The following is a 17,290-nucleotide window of genomic DNA, read 5'->3' as shown; positions in this document are numbered from 1 at the left end:
AATAATGTTGTAATAACTACGTATGGTGCCAGGGGAACTACATTGTGGGGGATTACTTTATAAGGTATATAAATAAAGACTACTATGTATACCTAAAACTTACAGTATTGAATGTCAACTGCAATTGAAAAATATAAATAAATAAAATAAACCAACCTTGTGTTTGGATTCCCTTTCGAGGTCTGATGTCTCCTCAGCTGGGTACGGAGCAGGTGCTCAGGAAGCCACCAGCCTTACCTCCTGCAGCCAAATGGTCCCATCTCTGGACTCATCTAAGCTTCAGGTCTTGGGTGGGTCTAAGTCTGGTCTCCCAGAGAGGTCCTTGAAGCCAGTCTGCTATCAGATTCTGTGGTCTGCAATGTGACCTTGACATATATTTATAAACTAGTCGGAGGGTGGAGCTGGGACCCAGGCCACACCTCCTGACACAGTTGGCTCCTCCCTGCAGAGCGAGGGTTGGGCAGGATGGGGTGAGAGGATGTTCAGAGATGCTGGTTGGTGAGGAGAGGCTCTGTGATTCAACCAGCCCAGTTTAAATTCATAGGCATAATCTCATTTGTAGGTTGTAAATCCTCACTTCATCCACTCAAAGCCATTTAATCCCATCTTCCCTGCTGAAGAAACAAGTCTGAGAGGATCAGTGAGGCCTGCTCCCTCTCTCACCCGGGAATGTGTAACTCTGGGCCCCCAATGTCACCTCTTCTTCAGGGTGCAGTCTCGGCACTGTGCATACGAGGAGTGGGGGACTTGGCCCTTCAGTTTTAGGGGTCAGCTTTAAGTCCATCCCTTGTTCCCTGCATCCTCACAACAAGCTGTAACGGGTTCCCCCGACTGCAGAATCCCCCCACCCCAGATAGGGGCCGTCTATACAGATCCACTATGGACCTGCCTGGCACACAGAACCCATAATTTGAAAAGTTTCTTCTCTTGGCAAACTCTTTTTTTCCTTACTGATTTGAGAGAGAAAGGGAGAGGGAGAGAGATAGAAACATTGGTAAGATGCTTGGCCACCTCCAGCATACCCCCACTGTGGAATCGGCCCACAACCTGAGCACGTGCCCTGACTGGGAGTCGAACGGGCTACCTCTGGGTGCATGTGTGGGCACTCAACCACTGAGCCACACCTGCCAGGCTCCTAGCAAACTCAGATTGTTCCAGGTCACAGTGTAATTCCCTCATTTGATTCTCCACCTTCAAAAGCAATTCAGGCTGTGTTTCTAACTCCTTTGCAGCCTGTTCAAACTGCTCTCCCTGGGGCTCAGTGGCCTTTGAGCCTCCCCTTGTGACTAGCCCGCAGCTTGCTCAGTGGGTCTCAGGGGCTGATCTTGGTGGTTAGAGGAGGAGACCCTACACTGGGGACACAACAGCTATGGGTCCTTCTGACAAAACAGGGCCAGAACCTCATGGGTTTTCTCTTCCTCCTCTTGGACGAAACCTGCTTAACAGTATCAATCATGTGACATATTTGGGTGTTCCTCTTGAATTTCCTGTCACGAGGGGGCCTAGGATACTGCGTATCCTGTTTCTGGATAACTCTGATACCGCCCCCCCCCCCCACTACATCCTGAGGCCATGGTGAGGTCCACTTGCCAGGTCACCCCATTCCCAGCCCTGGGCACTGGCTGTGGTCATCCTGCTGAGACTACACAAGAGTCTGAGGCTCTGACCCTTTCCAGAACCCTGCTCACCTGAGGCTGTGGGGTGCTCGGCCCTGGTCTGGGTGCTGCTGCAGGACCACCCACCTGGTACTGACAGCCCCTCCCTTCCCTGTGGAGCTCACTGGTTGTTCATGCAGAAGGTCAGAACCTTGCCTGGTTCCCCTTAAATTCCTGTAGGGAGTGAGTTTTCCTGGGGCCTTTATAGAGGTCAGGGGAACGAGGAAGCTCTGGCAGGGCACAGTGAGGGAAGTGTGGCAAAGCTGACTTGTGTAGAGAGAGGTTAACTGAAAGTTGAACTTATGGAAGCAGGGTGCACACTTTTCAAACATTCTGAGGTATTGCAGCATCCTGGGTAATCTCAAACCCAAAGTACTCTTTTCGGCTGCTCTAAGTGCAAAAGCCGATAAAACTCCATTGTCATCCCTGTGCTTTGTCTGGAGCTTCTTATAGATCAAGTCATCTCCTTATTGGCTCCTTCACTGAGCCCTCCACTCATCACGCTTCATTTTATTTGTTTTTGCAATGTATATTCATTTATTTTTTTTACAGATATTTCTCCTTTTTTCCCCTTGACACTCCCCCACCTCCCCCCTGCCCAAGCATTGTTGTCTATGTCCATTGGTTACGTATACATGCATATAAGTTCTTTGGTTTATCTCATCCATCCCTCCCACCCCCCTACTTTGGGGTTTGTCAGTCTGAACCATATCAGCAAACTTTAAGTACGCACTTAACAACTTAATCATTAGAATCCTGGAGGATGGAGACAACAGCCAGCATCCAACCCAGCACCTGACCATGCAGGGAGAAGAGACATTCAAGAGCAATGCAGATTTTGCCCTGTGTTAGTGTGGATGACTGACCATTTTATTCAGGAGAGAGGATAAGGCTTTTCTTCAAGAACACCAATTGCTGTTTTCCAGACCTGTGCATTGAAGGGTGTGTGGCACCATCTGCTGGAAAATGTTTGAACAATCACAGTGACAAATATGGTTATAAAACCTCACATAGGTCAAAAATGATGCAGAGATATTGGTCCTCTAGTAGCCACTGCAGCCCATGTCTAAGGTCACGCAGCTATAAAGTTTCTGGCTCTTGGTCAACCCTGGAAGTGGTCTGTGTACAAAGACATGTGTCACCCTCTCCCTTTTAACTACAAATGAGCAGACACATTTTCTTCAACTTCTCTCACCCCTTTTGTTCACTTAACATATGCTCTTAGAAATTTTCCTATATCAGTACAAATATTTCACTTTTTTTGGGTTAAATTTGAGCAAAAACATTATATTTAAGGTACAAAAAGAATGTCTTTAAAGAACCAGTAAGCTTCCCTGGCCAGTTTGGTTCAGTGGTTAGAGAGTCGGCCTGCGGTCCAGAGAGACCCGGGTTCGGTTCCTGCTAAGGGCACGTACGTACCTCGGTTGCAATTTGTCCCCGGCCCTGGTTGGTCATGTGGGTGGCAGCCACCTGATGTGTCCCTTTCACGTCGATGTTTCTCTCTCTCTCTTCCTCTTACTCCCTCCACTCCCACTCTATCTGAACAGAAAATGGAAAAATGTCCTCGGTTGAGGATTAAAAAAAAAAAAGTTGGCAGGAGTTTTCATTTAAAAAAAAAGAACCAGTAAGCTCGCCCAGGTCTGTGTGGCTGAATAGGTTGCGCTCCATTCTGTGCATTTGCAGGTTTGATTTTTGGTCAGGTCACTTACCTAGGTTGTGGCTCAGTTCCCAGTAGGGGGCGTGCTGAAACAGCCCATCAACGTTTTTCTTTCTCCCTGCAATCAATAAAAACATTTAAAAAATACCCTGGCTGGTGTGGCTTGGTGGTTAAGTGTTGGCCCATGCATTAAGAGGTCACCGGTTCGATTCCCACTCAGGGCACATGCCCAGGTTGTGGGCCTAATACCTAGTGGGGGCATGCAGGAGGTGGCCAATCGATGTTTCTATCTTCTTCTCTCTAAAGTCAATAAAGGAAAAAAAAATTTTTTAAATAAAGAGCAAGTAGGCTGTATTTTCTTCTGGGTCAGTGTTTCCTCTGGTATTTCCCCCTCTCATTTTCAAGTAAAAGCTACCATTTACTGAGTACTTGACTCTATCAGAGGTGCTCTGCTCTATGTTTTACTCAAGAATCCCAGGGGAACTTCTCAAGAATGCTGTATTGCAGAAAGAATTGTCTTCCACAGAGTGTTAGGGGAGACTTAGAATGAAGACCTTCTGGGGCCACAGGGATGGAATGTCGCTTCTTTGTGCTGCCACAACAGCTTCTTTTAAAATGCTTAGAGATCTGTACTTTTTGTTACTGTTTGACGTTTTAATTACCAATTGAAGAATCCTATCCCCTAAAATAATCAAACAAGAAGAAATTTGTGATTTATAAGACAATTTCCATGCAAGCAATTATTATCAAATGGAAAGATTAGAAACAGCCCCGGCTGGTTTGGCTCAGTGGTAGAGCATCGGCCCACGGACCAATGAGTTGCAGGTTTGATTCTGGCCAAGGGCAGGACCTTCAGTTGCGGTTTGTCCCAGCCCTAGTCAGGGTCTTGGAGGAGGCAATCAGTCCATGTGTCCCTGTCACTTTGATGTTTCTTTCTCTCCCTTTCTCCTCTTCTGTCTCCCTTCCTCGCTATCTGAAGATAAATAGCAAAATATCCTCAGGTGAGGATTAAAAAAAAAAAAAAGAAAGATTAGAAACAAGCCAGGTATAGGGTAGTCTTAAGGAGCCTGAGCAGTTATTTAGTAGCTAGGTGTTCTAGGGAAACTTACTTAAATCCTATGAACTTCAGTTTTTTCTTTTTTTTCCTTTATTGATTTTAGAGAGATAGGAAGGGAGAGGGAGAGAGAGAGAGAACATCAATTGTTCTCTCCTGCAAGCCCTCCACTGGGAATTTGGTCCATGACCTGGACATGTGCCCTGATGGGGAATTGAACCAGTAACCTCTCGGTGCAAGGGTCAACGCTCAACCACTGAGCCACACCAGCCCGGCCTTCAGTTTCTTTTTATGCAAAATAAATGTAAAACATGTCATGAAATGACTAAATCTGTAAATAATCTTTTTTTCTTTGTAAAAAGTTTTTATGAGTTTATTTGAGTCAAACTGAGGACATATGCTTGGGAGCGAGAACTCAAACACTCCACAGAATAACAGTTTTGCAGTTTCATTTATGCATTTGAAATTAAGAGAGAATGTAGGGAAAATTACTTGAGGTGGGATTGAAAGCAAGGTGGGGACTTCAAAGGTGTGTTAGCCTAGATGCACAGAAACAATGGACAGGGCTTGCTTAGGGCAAAGATAAGCCTTTTAGTAAAGCAATTATATGCCTGGGGCTTTACTACTTTCCATAACCTGCCCCAGTTAGGAGTTTATGATCAGATAACCCTGTGAAGTTAACTTTCCATAGAACCCCCTTTTTCCCTCCACAGACAAAAGTCACAGTGATGTTTATAATAGAAGAGGATATATATTATCTTAGTAACAGACACAAAATATTCTATAAGTGATACTAGCAATAAATCAGTGCCCCGCAACAAGCAAATGAGTAAGGAATTAGTAGATCCTAGCAGCTCAGAGTACAGCCTGACCAGTGTAGCCCAATTGGTTGAGCATCGTCCTATGCACCAGGAGGTCACTGGGGCTGAGTTTCAGGCTCTATCCCCAGTAGGAGTCGTGCAGGTGGCAGCCAATTGATATTTCCTTCTCTCCCTCTCCCTTCCTCTCTCTCTAAATCTCAATTTAAAATATTTTTTAAAAGAAATAAAATGATTTAAAGTAATACATAATATTCATTTCTCCAATTCTCCCAAAGCTATGCTGTCCCTCCCCACATTTTTGTTTTTCACGAGATTGACTTTTAGAAAGGCTTCATGTCAGTTGTATTTTCATTAGTGAGTGAGTTTGGGTGGTGCCAGACTGAGAGCTCAATGGTATAGTTCTCAACAGAGGTTCTAGTGAGTTCAGTAAGGTGATGATGAAAAAATGTCTTAACAGTGGAAGAAAGAAGCAACATAGTCATTGAGGATAATACCTTTTAGAAAACCCAAGAAGCCCAGCTGGTGTAGTCAGTAGTTGAGTGTTGACTCATGCACCAAGAGGTCACTGGTTCTATTTCCGGTCAGGGTACATGCCCAGGTATATTCATACGAGTAAAAAAAAAAAAGAGCCCTGGCCAGTTTGGCTCAGCAGTTAGAGCGTCAGCCTGCAGACCAGAGAGTTTCGGGTTTGGTTCTTGCTAGGGGCACGTACCAAAAAGAAAAAGAAATGTTTAAAGTGAATCTCTTTTTTTAATTAAGAGTTGACAGCCCAGCCAGTGTGTCTCAGTGGATTGAGCATCGTTCCATGTACTAAGAAATCCCAGTTCAAATCCCTGTCAGGGAAAATGCCCCAATTCTGGGCTTGATCCCTTTTAGGGGCGTGCAGGAGGCAGCCAATCGATGTATCTCTCTCACGGTGATGTTTCTATCTCTCTTTCCCTTCCTACTCTCTAAAAAATAAAAACATTAAAAAAAAAAAAAAAAAGACTTGACAATTTTATTTTCACATTTCACAATACAAATGAAAATGGCTGTTTTGGTCCCACTACTCCTCTCCAAAACTGTTCTCTTTGATAGGAAGAGGGAATAAAGCTTCCTTGTCATGCTGTTAGAAAACACCCAGAGTCCCAGCATCACTATCTCCTGGTGAGGTAGAACAAGTCACTGGTAGAGAGAGGTGCCCTTCTTCCTTATCTGTCTGGTCAAGTCATTCCTGACCGAATGGGCACCGTCATGGGACAGTGGAAGGTCTCTTCATTGGGGGCCCAGACATCATTGGCATGTGTCCTCCCACGAGCAGGTTCCATTGGCATCATCCTAGGAGGAGGACCCATTACTGGCATCATGGGAGGGTCCCCGATATGGGGTGCTGGCACCATACAGGGTGAGGAGGACTCCGAAGACTGGCAGAGGTGGGATCATTGCCCCTGCAGGAGGAGGAACAGAGAATGGAGTAGGAGATTTCTTTCCTGCTGAAATGCTGCGGTTGCTTTTTCAATCAGGCTCTGAGCCTGCTCTTCCATCCACTTCTCATAGCAGTCTTTCATGTTCTCTTCGTGTTTCCTACCACTGCAATGTGTCTGTTTCACAGATGGAGAGTCATGGGTGAGGTGTGTATTGCAGTCCTCATAATAATACTTGGGCATGTTGTTCTGTAGGCATTGGCCACTCCGTTCAGCCTAAAATGAATCTCATAAAATTGTATCAAAATGTAAAACAGCTAGAAATGAACCTAAGATTGAATATGCAAGAGTATTGGGATCCAATCATAAACATTGCAAAGTTTCTTCTTAAACTCAGTAAGAGATTAGAAAACCTTTGTAATGTAAAAGTATAATACACATGCATGGATGGTAAGATAATATAGCAAAGGTGTCGGTACTGTCCAACTTGGATTACAGATTCAATGTAATCGCCAATAAAATACCCAAGGACATTGCTTTAATAATAAAATATGATTATTTATTTTACTGTGTATATGTTCAGAGAATAAACAAGATAGGCGAATACATAATGGGAATCATTAATCTAGAGAACATCTTCAGAACACATCTATCATCTTTATACTATTTCACATTCCATTTTTTTCTTAAAGAAGGGATCACATTTAAAACAATGTGATGATACAGGATGAAAGCATGTGAAAAACATTGGCAGTTGTAGAATACCTATTTTGCTCCCATTTGGAGATATAAAAGGAGAATATTCTGTATACAAACATATATAAATATAAATCACATCAGTGTTTGGTTTTATATGTATAGACGATCTGGAAATTTCTTCAAAAAGTCATTCAATGGAAATTCCCCAAGAAAGGCAAAGAGAAGAGAAGGAGTCTCTGTGTAACCATTCCACAATGGGAGTCTTTACCGTAATACACAGGATATCATTCTGTGACCGTGAAGGGGATCTGGCCCTTTGGGGGTCTGCCAAGGGCCCACGGTAGTGTGTGGGTTCTTGACTTATGCAGGAAAAGTTTCATAACACAAGCCCAAATGACTATGAGGAAACATTTATTGAAGGAAAACAAGGAAGAGTTTGGCATAGAAAAAGCAAAAGGAGAGCCTAGGCTGGGCTGCCTTAGCTTTCTGGGAAGTCGGAGAAAAGTGGTGTGATCCTTGTTCCAGGCTCTAGTCAGAGTCCATGGACAGTGAGCCCTCTAAATGTGCGATGGGGGAGCATATGAATGGTTGGGCTGTCAATGAAAGAAATGTCACGTAGATAAACAGAGCCTGGATATGGAAATTCAAATTTACTGAGGAACTTACAAAGGTTAGAAGCACAAGGAGGATTTATTTAGTAACAAACAGCCCTGGTCAGTGTGGCTCCGTTGGTTGGATGTTGTCTTGGGCACTGAAGGGTTGCAGGTTTGATTCCCGGTAAGGACACATGTCCAGTTTTCTTTTTTGTTTCTTTTTAATCCACACCTGAGGAGATTTTTGTCTTTATCATCAGGTAGAGTGGGAGGGAGGGAGAAAAACATCCATGTGAGAGAGACACATCGACTGGTTGCCTCCTGCGTGACCCAACCAGGACCTGAGACGAACGTCAACCAAGGTATGTGCCCTTGACCGGAATTGAACCTGTGACTCACTGGTCTGAGGGCCGATGCTCTAATGGCTGAGCCACACCGGCCAGGGCCAGATGCCTGGTTTTCAAGCTCAATTCCTGGTGAGGGGTGTGCAGGAGGCAGCAGATCTGTGTGTTGCTCTCACATTGATGATTCTCTCTCTCCCTTTACTTTCCTCTCTCCTAAAAAAAAAAAAAAAATCAGTAAAAATATTTTAAAAACAACCAAAAAAACCCAAATAAATAAATGTATTAAATAGTCAAAGGATTCAGAACCCAGATCCCTGAAGGACTAGAGGGGAGACTCAGCGCAGGTGAAAGGAGGAGACTCAGAAGATGCCACCGGAGGGACAGACCGGGTGTCATCAGGCCAGTGACCTCCACACGGGGCCCACAGGGTGATAACGCCAAGCCGGCCACACATCCACCTTCTTTCCCCCTTTATAGATTTTAGAGAGAGAGGAAGTGAGAGGGAGAGAGAGAAACATCCACGAGAGAGAACATTGACGCCTCCTGCACGCCCCCCACTGGGGATCGGACCCAACACGGGCTTGTGCCCTGAGCGGAACGGAACCGGCGACCTCCTGGTGCACGAGTCACTCAACCACTGAGCGACACGGCCGGACCACACCCCGATCTTACCGGAGACCGGAAACTGGGGCTGTGCTGGGTCCTTTGACCTGGAAGGGGATGCCCCCCCCCCCCCCCGCCACTTTGAGAGGCAGGAAGGAGCCGGCAGCGCCCCCCAGGCCCTGAGGACCCAGCCCCCTCGGGCCTCAGCTCAGAGCCAAGGCCAAGGCCAGAGCCAGGTGAGCGCCGCCGGCCGGGAGCGGGGCTCGGGAAGGACCAGGCCCGGGGCTGGGGCTGGACGGAGCGGGGACAGGGCGGCGGGGCTGCGGCCGCGCGGGGCCTCCTCGGGTGGGGGAGGCGGTGGCGGGAAGGCCGGGCAGAGCGGCCTGGGCAGCGGGAGGGCCGGCGTGCTCCCGGGCTTCGGAACAGCTTTTCCGGGGGCAGAGGGGGTGCTGGGTGGGGACGGAGGGGACGGTCCTACTAGGTGCCCAGGGGACCTGACACTGTCGTGCCCGGACCACAGCGGGAGGAGCGGCGGGCAGGTCCCGGGGCGCCGGGGGGACCTGCTGTGTGCCAGGCCCTCTGCTCCTAGCTGTTCCTTTGCTTTCTCCTCGTCCCCCCTGTTTGAGGTGTTATGTGTGTGTGATGACTTCATTGAAGATTACACATCTACCGGTATTTTAGCAGGTACAGATGTTCCCTTTCTACTGCCACAAACTGTGGGATTTGTTTTGGGTTGCAAGGACTTCAGAGTGAATTTATACATTAAATGTTTTTTGACAGTGTTGAGAAAAATCAGCAGGCCAGCAATTAAACCACCTGAATAAGGACGATGCACCAACTAGCAAACCTCCCGTGAGCAGCAGACACTGACAGGGTGAATTTGAAATCATCTACCTAGAGACAGAGTCAGACCCACAGCACCTGATCCCACAAGACTGGCCCCACTGCAGAAGCCCATCCAAAGTCCAGGTTGTCACCTGTACTTCTGACCCACTCGCTATAAATCAGAGGTGCCCACGACCCCCTCTTTGGGTTCCATTAATTTGCTAGTGGGGCTCAGGGAACTCAAGAATTGACTTAGGTTGACCACCTTATTATAAAGGATACAGATGACAAGCCAGATGAGGTACAAAGAGACGGAGGGATCTGGAGATGTGTTGAGGCCAGGAGCTTCTGTCCCTGGGGAACCGGAGTGTGCCACCCTCCTGGCATTCGGACATGTTCCCCAACACAGAAACTCTTCAAATCTCCTGTTTTCACAAAACTTAATCTCTAGCCCCCACCTGCCTTCTCAGAATTCGGTGGGTGAGGCTGACCGTTCTCACCTTCTCATCAATCGGTCTTTCTGGTGACCAGGCTACTGTGTGTCCATCTTACCCCATGCTGTCGCATCACTGGTATAAACTCAGATGTACTCAAAGGTACTCTTAATAACTACTAAAATATACTCCTATCACTCAGGAAATTTCAAGGGTTTTGGAAGCTCTGTGCCAGGAATTAGAGAAAATACCAAGTGTATTTGTTGTTATACCACAGAGGAGAAATGGAACTACTATGCAGAAATTCTTAAGTTCTGTGCCACACATATTCTTATTGTTTAAAACCAGAGGTTCCAAGAGGTTTATTTAAATTTATGTTTATGCTGACACCATACTGAAAGGGAAGGTGAGTGTGATTTTTTCCCCCCACAGATCCCTGTAGGAATAGGGGATCAAGGAACCCATCCCCAATGACACAGGTAGTCTGAGATCAGATTTGGCATCCAAACCACATAACATAGAAGCAGATGGAATTTTAATGCCTTTGTTGTCTTTTCTCAGTCTCAATTTATTGCAGTTTGGGAGATTTGGTGTTTGTGGATGGGAAGTGGGAACGAAGAAGATGATGGATTTACAGTGGAAGAGAAAAGGGGCCAGTTTGAAACAACTGTGAGGAAGAAAAGGGATAGAATGGATCTGAGAGCTTTGAGATGAAGGGAAAGAGGTTTAGAGAAGGGAGTAGGAGAAACTGGCTAGACTAGAACAAGGAATCACAGAAATATAATTAAACAAAATTTTTATAATCAAAGACTATTTTAGGTACCCATAAAAGGAGAGACAATATTATAATGAACCCATATATGAAGAATCTAGGTCCTATAATTATACATTTTTGCCACTCCTTATCTATAGTCCCACTGACTTCTTGCCACTTTTTGTGAAACAAATCCAAAGGTAACATAGGATTTTACTTGTAAACTTTACACTATATATTTCTAAAAGAGACTTAATTACAAACTTCATTATCTCCACCTAGCATAATTGTCATTCATGTTGTTTACCCACAGATATCCAACTTCCAAATTAAATTTTGATCTAGTACTTCAAGATGAATTGAAATTAGGTTTATATATTGTAAATGGTTAATAAAGTATGTTCTTTACGTGTACTTTAATTTCTGCATGCTTCCTTCATCGGTTGTTTATTTTCTTTTTGCATTTGTGTCAAAAAACGTGGTTGAATTTTCAGTAGAGTTTATCATAGTCTAGATTATACTGATTGCTTAGTCAGTGTATTACTAATGGTTGATCAGAGAAACAGAGCCAATAGTAAGTATCTAGAAAGACATTTATTAAAAGGTATTGGCTCACAAGGTTATGGAGCCTGAGATGTCCCATGATCTGCAGTCTGCAAGCAGGAAACCCAGGAAAGATGGTGGTATAGTGGAAGGCCTGAGTGTCTGAGAACAGATGGTACAGATTCCAGTCTGGGTCTGAAGGGCTGAGAATCAGGAGTGTCCAGGATAGGAGGTGGATGTGTTAGATTATTCCATGCATAAGAGAATGAATTCAACATTCCCCTAGTTTTTGTTCTCTTCAGGCCCTCAGGGGTTTGCATGATGCCCACTAATGCTGGGGAGGGCCATCTGCTTTGCTCATCTACTGATTTAAATACTAATCTCTCCAAGAAATTTCCCCACAATAACACCCAGACTAGTGTTTCACCAGTGATCTGGGCATCCAGTGGCCCAATGAAGTTGACAGGTAAAATTAACCAGGTTCTCCTGCACATATCTCTCTATGCCTTAAATTTTCTGTAAGTAGGTAGTTGGAACTGTGTTTGATAACATTTTACTTCATTTTTCTGGCAAAACTTCATAGATGGTGTTATGTAATCCCTTCAACAGTTCTATGGTATCTGTCACTATTTTGTGATAGTTGAGGCCAATGATAAATTTGCCTAGAACAATTAATTCATTTGGAGTTGCAAAATAGATGATTTTCTTCATTTCTAACTCATTAATATTGTCATGGTAAATAATTTGGTTTACCGGAGGTACTTTTCATTCAAGGATGGAAGAATTAATTGCTGATTGAACTGTTGTTTAAATGACAATATTGTTCTGTTCACAGAAACCACATAGGGCTTGGATTGTGCTGGCTATTTTTTACCACAAGGAGTCCACAACCAATATAAAATTGGGAAAAAGGCATTAAATTCAGGAGAGGGAGACAGGAAAACTGGACAACAGCTGGCAGCTGGGACTCTTCTTGGAAGCTCCTACAACCTTCCACCGAGAGCGAGCAGACCTCAGCTTCTCACCTTTTCTAGCTCCTGGAGGATCACACCGACTGAAGAGAGACAGCTTCACGGCACAATGGACTCTGTGGCCTCCCTGGCTGAGCTCCAAGCAGAGGCCAGCTGCCCCGTCTGCCTGGATTACCTCACAGACCCGGTGACCATTGAGTGTGGGCACAACTTCTGCCGCTCCTGCATCCACCAGTGGTGGGAAGATCTACAGGACATCTTCCCCTGTCCTGTCTGCCTCCACCACTGCCCTGACAGGGACTTCAAGAGGAACACCCAGCTATGTCACATGACTGATATGGTTAAGCAGATTCCCACCACAGGGAGCCAGAGGAAACTGCAGGAAGAAAAACTGCTGTGTGAAAAGCACAATGAGGTTTTCACCCTTTTTTGTGACAGTGCCCTGGAGCTGTGGTGTCCCCAGTGCAAGATCTCAGACCACCAGGATCTGCCCCTGATACCCATTGAGGAAGCTGCAGCTAGTCACAGGAGGAAGCTCAAAAGCTACATTGAGCCCCTGATAGTGGAGTTTGAAGATGCTGAAACGGAATATGAAAACCACATTGCAAAAACTTTTGAAGTGCAGAGAAAGATGGAAAATTGGAGGAGAGAATTGTACTATGAATGTAAAGAACTTAAGCATTCTTTGGAAGTAGAGCATGATGAAATCAATGCCAGCCTACTTATAGAAGAGAAGGATGTTGAAGAAAAAATAACTGAAAATGGAAGGCAAATTTCAAACCATATGTTCACACTAAACAATCTGTTACGTGAAATAGTAGAGAAGTATTTGCAGACAGACCTGGATTTACTCACAGGTATTGAAAGTACCCACAACAGGTATGAGAACCTAGAGACCCCAGCAGTCTTCTCCTATGAATTAAAGAGGGCGAGTTTCACTCTCCCCCCACATTATTTTGGCCTGCATAAAATGATGAGCACATTTCAGGTAGATTTGTCACTGGATCCTGAAACTGCCCATCCAAGTCTCATTATCTCAAGAGACAGAAAAAGTGTGACATATAGGATACCAGATGGTCTTCATAATCCCCAGGCACTTTCGTCTTACCCAGCTGTCCTGAGCTCTGAGGGCTTTGCTGCTGGCAGGCATTTTTGGCAGGTAGAAGTAAAAGGCACAGGTGAATGGTCCTTAGGTGTGTGTAAAGAATCTGCCCTCCAAAATGCTCTTATGTCACCATCCCCAAGCCGTGGCAGCAGGCACATAGAGCTTTGCGCCAGTATATGCGGAACTTGCCCTAGAGGACATGTCATGCGGGTTGGCATTTTTCTGGACTATGAGTTGGGAGAGGTTTCATTTTATAATTTAAATAACAGGTCATACTTGTATGGATTCACTGATACATTTACAGAAAAACTTATGCCTTATTTCTCTAGTGCACCTTCTTCAAAATCTCTTACAATCAGTGTCAGAGATGAATGATGAACAACTTGGAGAAATTTTATATGTTGTTATTTTCTTGTTATTGGAAGAAATACTTTTTTGTTTATTTGTTTGTTAATCTTTTCCTAAGGATGTTTTTCCATTGATTTTAGATACAGTGGAAGGGAGGGAGGGAGGGGGCAGGAGGAGAGAGAGTGAGAGAGAAACATCAATGTGAGAGAGACTCATTGATTGGTTGCCTCATGCATGACCCAGATCATGACCAAGGATGGAACCTGCCACCAAGATACAAGCCCTTGACTGGGAATTAAACCCGAAACATAGCCCTGGCTGGTTTGTCTCAGTGATTAGAGCATCGGCCTGTGGTCCAGAGAGACCCGGGTTTGGTTTCCTCTAAGGGTATGTAGTTTGTCTCTGGCCTGGTTGGTTGTGGGAGTGGCAGCCACTCCATGTGTCACTTTCGCGTTGATGTTTCTCTTTCTCTTCCTCTCTCTCTGTCCCACTCTATCTGAACAAAAAACAAAAAAAATGTTCTTGGGCGAGGATAAAAAAAATAAATAAATAAACCCGAGACATTGCTGTCTGAGGGCCGATGCTCTAACTGCTGAGCCAGACTGGCCAGGGCCAGTCTTAACATTTGAAAGGAATTTGGGATGGGTTCACCTGGTCACCACTTTGGCATTGTGAGCAGGATTATCCAGATGTGAGGCACACCACCAGGGGCTTCTCCTCTGGCTGCTTTGTGTTATGCCATGTTCTGGTTCCCTAGGCAGCCGTGCCCTTTCAACTTTGTGCAGCATTTGCTAAGTTCTACCAGGGCTGTGTTATAGATTTAACTGACTTAAGTCAGTTTAATAAGGAACATATTCTGTTTACTTATTATTTTTCATATAAATTTTTGAGAATTCTGATTGTTTTACTTTTGTCTTGTGTTTTATAAAACCATTGTCATACACGGGTGAGCAAAAGTAGGTTTACAATAATGATGCAAATAATACAATAATTTATAAAAAATAATATAAGAATAAACTATTTTATGTACTAACCACTGTAAACCTACTTAAACAAAATTCTCACCTGATGATACGTTTATTGATATATAGAGAGAGGAAGGGAGAAAAAGAGAGAGAGGGAAACATCAATGTGAGAGAGAAACATCAATTGGTTGCCTCCAGTACTTGCCCTGACAGGGGATTAAACCTGAAACCTAGGTATGTGCCTTGACCAGGAATCGAATTGCAACCTTTTTGATGTGGGAGATGATGCTTTAACGAACTGAGCCACCCAACCCCTGTATAACGTCCTACTTTACAAACTTGTTTGAAATATTATGTGAAATTGACAACATTTTACAGCATGCTTCTCTTTGGAAGGCTGTATGTGTATTGTTTACAAGGTTTGGAAATAAAGTTTTACTTTGCATATCTCTGTATTATTAGTCTATTTCCATAATTTGCAAAGATGCTCAGCAGAGCATTCATTGAGGTAGGAGGGACCCCTGCATTGATCAGAGCAGCCATGCTAGGCTGTGGTAATCTCAGTTGCTTACTTAGCAAGACAAGTTAGTGCTTATTCTCGTAAAGTGCAGTGTAGGTCAGCAGGGGACTGCTCTAGTACCCACCCAGGAATCTAACTCCCTCAGGCATAGGTTGTCACAGACCAGGTCAGTACAACTAGAGAAAGGGAGCATTAAAGGGTCACACTGAGCCTTGAAGGCCAACACCAGGAAGAGACCCACATTTTCTCCTTACTTCATCTTCTGAAAGTAATTGCAAGACCCACCATGTCTGCAAGGGGTGAAGAAGAATGCATGCACTGTGAGAGGAAAGCCACTGTTTGCCATAATCCCTGAATCCTATTAGTCATTAGTAAAATGTACTTTAATGATGAGTGCTAGAATTAAAAGTCTGTAATTATAACTTGTAAAAAGATTAACATTGACATTTATAATAGTTTGACTTAATTCTATAGCAGTTGTTCAATAACTTCCCCCAATAAAGAAGATATTTAAGTAAAATAAGCCTTAAAACACTCTTTATTTGGTAGAAATATAAAAACTATTATTTTGAAATTTTGGCGATTCATTAGGAAATGAGTCATTGAGGCTAAAGTTATAGAGAGGGGGACGAATGGGAAAAAACTCAGTTGGGAGAGACTAGGAGATACTTTTTAATTAATATATTTTTTTTTGGATAAGAGGGCAAGGGGATCAATTAATTTTTAAATATTTTTTATTGAGTTTTTAGAGAGAGGAAGAGGGAGAGAGTGTAGAAACATGGGTGTGAGGCCTGGTTGGTGTGGCGCAATGGATTGAGTGTCGTCCCAGGGACTGAGAGGTCCCAGTTCGATTCCCAGTCAGGGCAGCTGTGGAGGTTGTGGGCTTGATTCTCACAGGGCATGTGCAGGAGGCAGCTGATAGGTGTTTCTCTCTCAAATCAATTCTATATCTCTCTCCCTTTCTCTTTCTCTGTAAAAAGAAAAAAAGAAAGAAAATCAATAAAAACATTAAAAAAAACAACATCAATGTGAGAAACATTGATCATCTGCCTCCTGCATGCCCCCTACTGGGGATCAAGCCCACAATCTGAGCATGTGCCCTGACTGGGAATTGAGCCAGGACCTCTCATGGGGATATGCTCAATTCACGGAGCCATAGCAGCCTGGCTAGGAGCTACTTCAAAAAAAAAAAAAAAGTTCTGAGGATTTATTTATTTATTTATTTATTTAATCCTCACTCAAGGACATTTTTTTTGTTTTGTTTTTTGTTTTTTTGTTCAGATAGAGTGGGAGGAAGAGAGAGAGAGAGAAACATGGACATGAAAGGGACACATCGAGTTGTTGCCTCCCGCATGACCCAACCAGGGCTGGGGACAAACTGCAACTGAGGTACGCGCCCTTAGCGGGAACCGAACCTGGGTCTCTCTGGACCGCAGGCCGATGCTCTAACCCCTGAGCCAAACCGGCCAGGGCCTGAGGATCTTTTTTAAAAAAAAATTTTTTTTTAATTGATTTGAGAGAGAGAGAAACATGAATCAGTTGCCTCCCATATGCACCCTGACCTGGAGTTAAACCTGCCCTACCCATCCTGACTTGGGATTGAACCTGCAACCTGGGCATGTGCCCAGACCAGGAATCAAACTGTTGACACTTTGGGGCATGGAATGATGCTCAAGGTACTGAGCCACACTGGCCAGGACTCTAGGAGCTATTTACAAAACTGATGAAAGCTAGCAGTAGCCTTAGGGTGTGTTTAGACCACAAACTCACACAGGCAATTCACACTTTACAATGTTCCAATATGGACAAAATTCAGTTGCCATGGTTACTTATAACCCAAGTACCCCACTGGTTTAAATATCAGTTAAATACAGTATATGAACTGTAATTATTTTTTTTAATAGATGAAAAGACATTATTATTTTACTATATGACATAATAATGAATATAATATATCTGATTGTATTTTTTTTTTTTTATCCTCACCCGAGGATAT

The 17,290-nt window shown here is 44.1% G+C and overlaps 1 protein-coding gene and 1 pseudogene across 1 annotated transcript; one reads left to right on the top strand and one right to left on the bottom strand.

Annotated features, from left to right (window-relative positions):
- Positions 1 to 6,377: 6,377 nt before the first annotated feature.
- Positions 6,378 to 6,833, bottom strand: LOC118616500 (annotated as a pseudogene).
- A 5,632-nt stretch (positions 6,834 to 12,465) lies between these two features.
- Positions 12,466 to 13,836, top strand: LOC118643581 (tripartite motif-containing protein 60-like). Its single transcript, XM_036281698.1, has one exon. It carries the CDS (start codon positions 12,466 to 12,468, stop codon positions 13,834 to 13,836), a length of 1,371 nt encoding a protein of 456 aa, XP_036137591.1.
- The last annotated feature ends 3,454 nt before the right edge of the window (positions 13,837 to 17,290 follow it).

Source organism: Molossus molossus, unplaced genomic scaffold, assembly GCF_014108415.1.
Source record: "Molossus molossus isolate mMolMol1 unplaced genomic scaffold, mMolMol1.p scaffold_m16_p_4, whole genome shotgun sequence".
Classification (NCBI taxonomy): Eukaryota; Metazoa; Chordata; class Mammalia; order Chiroptera; family Molossidae; genus Molossus; species Molossus molossus.
The sequence above is the reverse complement of the archived record's forward strand: the minus strand, read 5'-3'. Positions and strand labels throughout refer to the sequence as shown.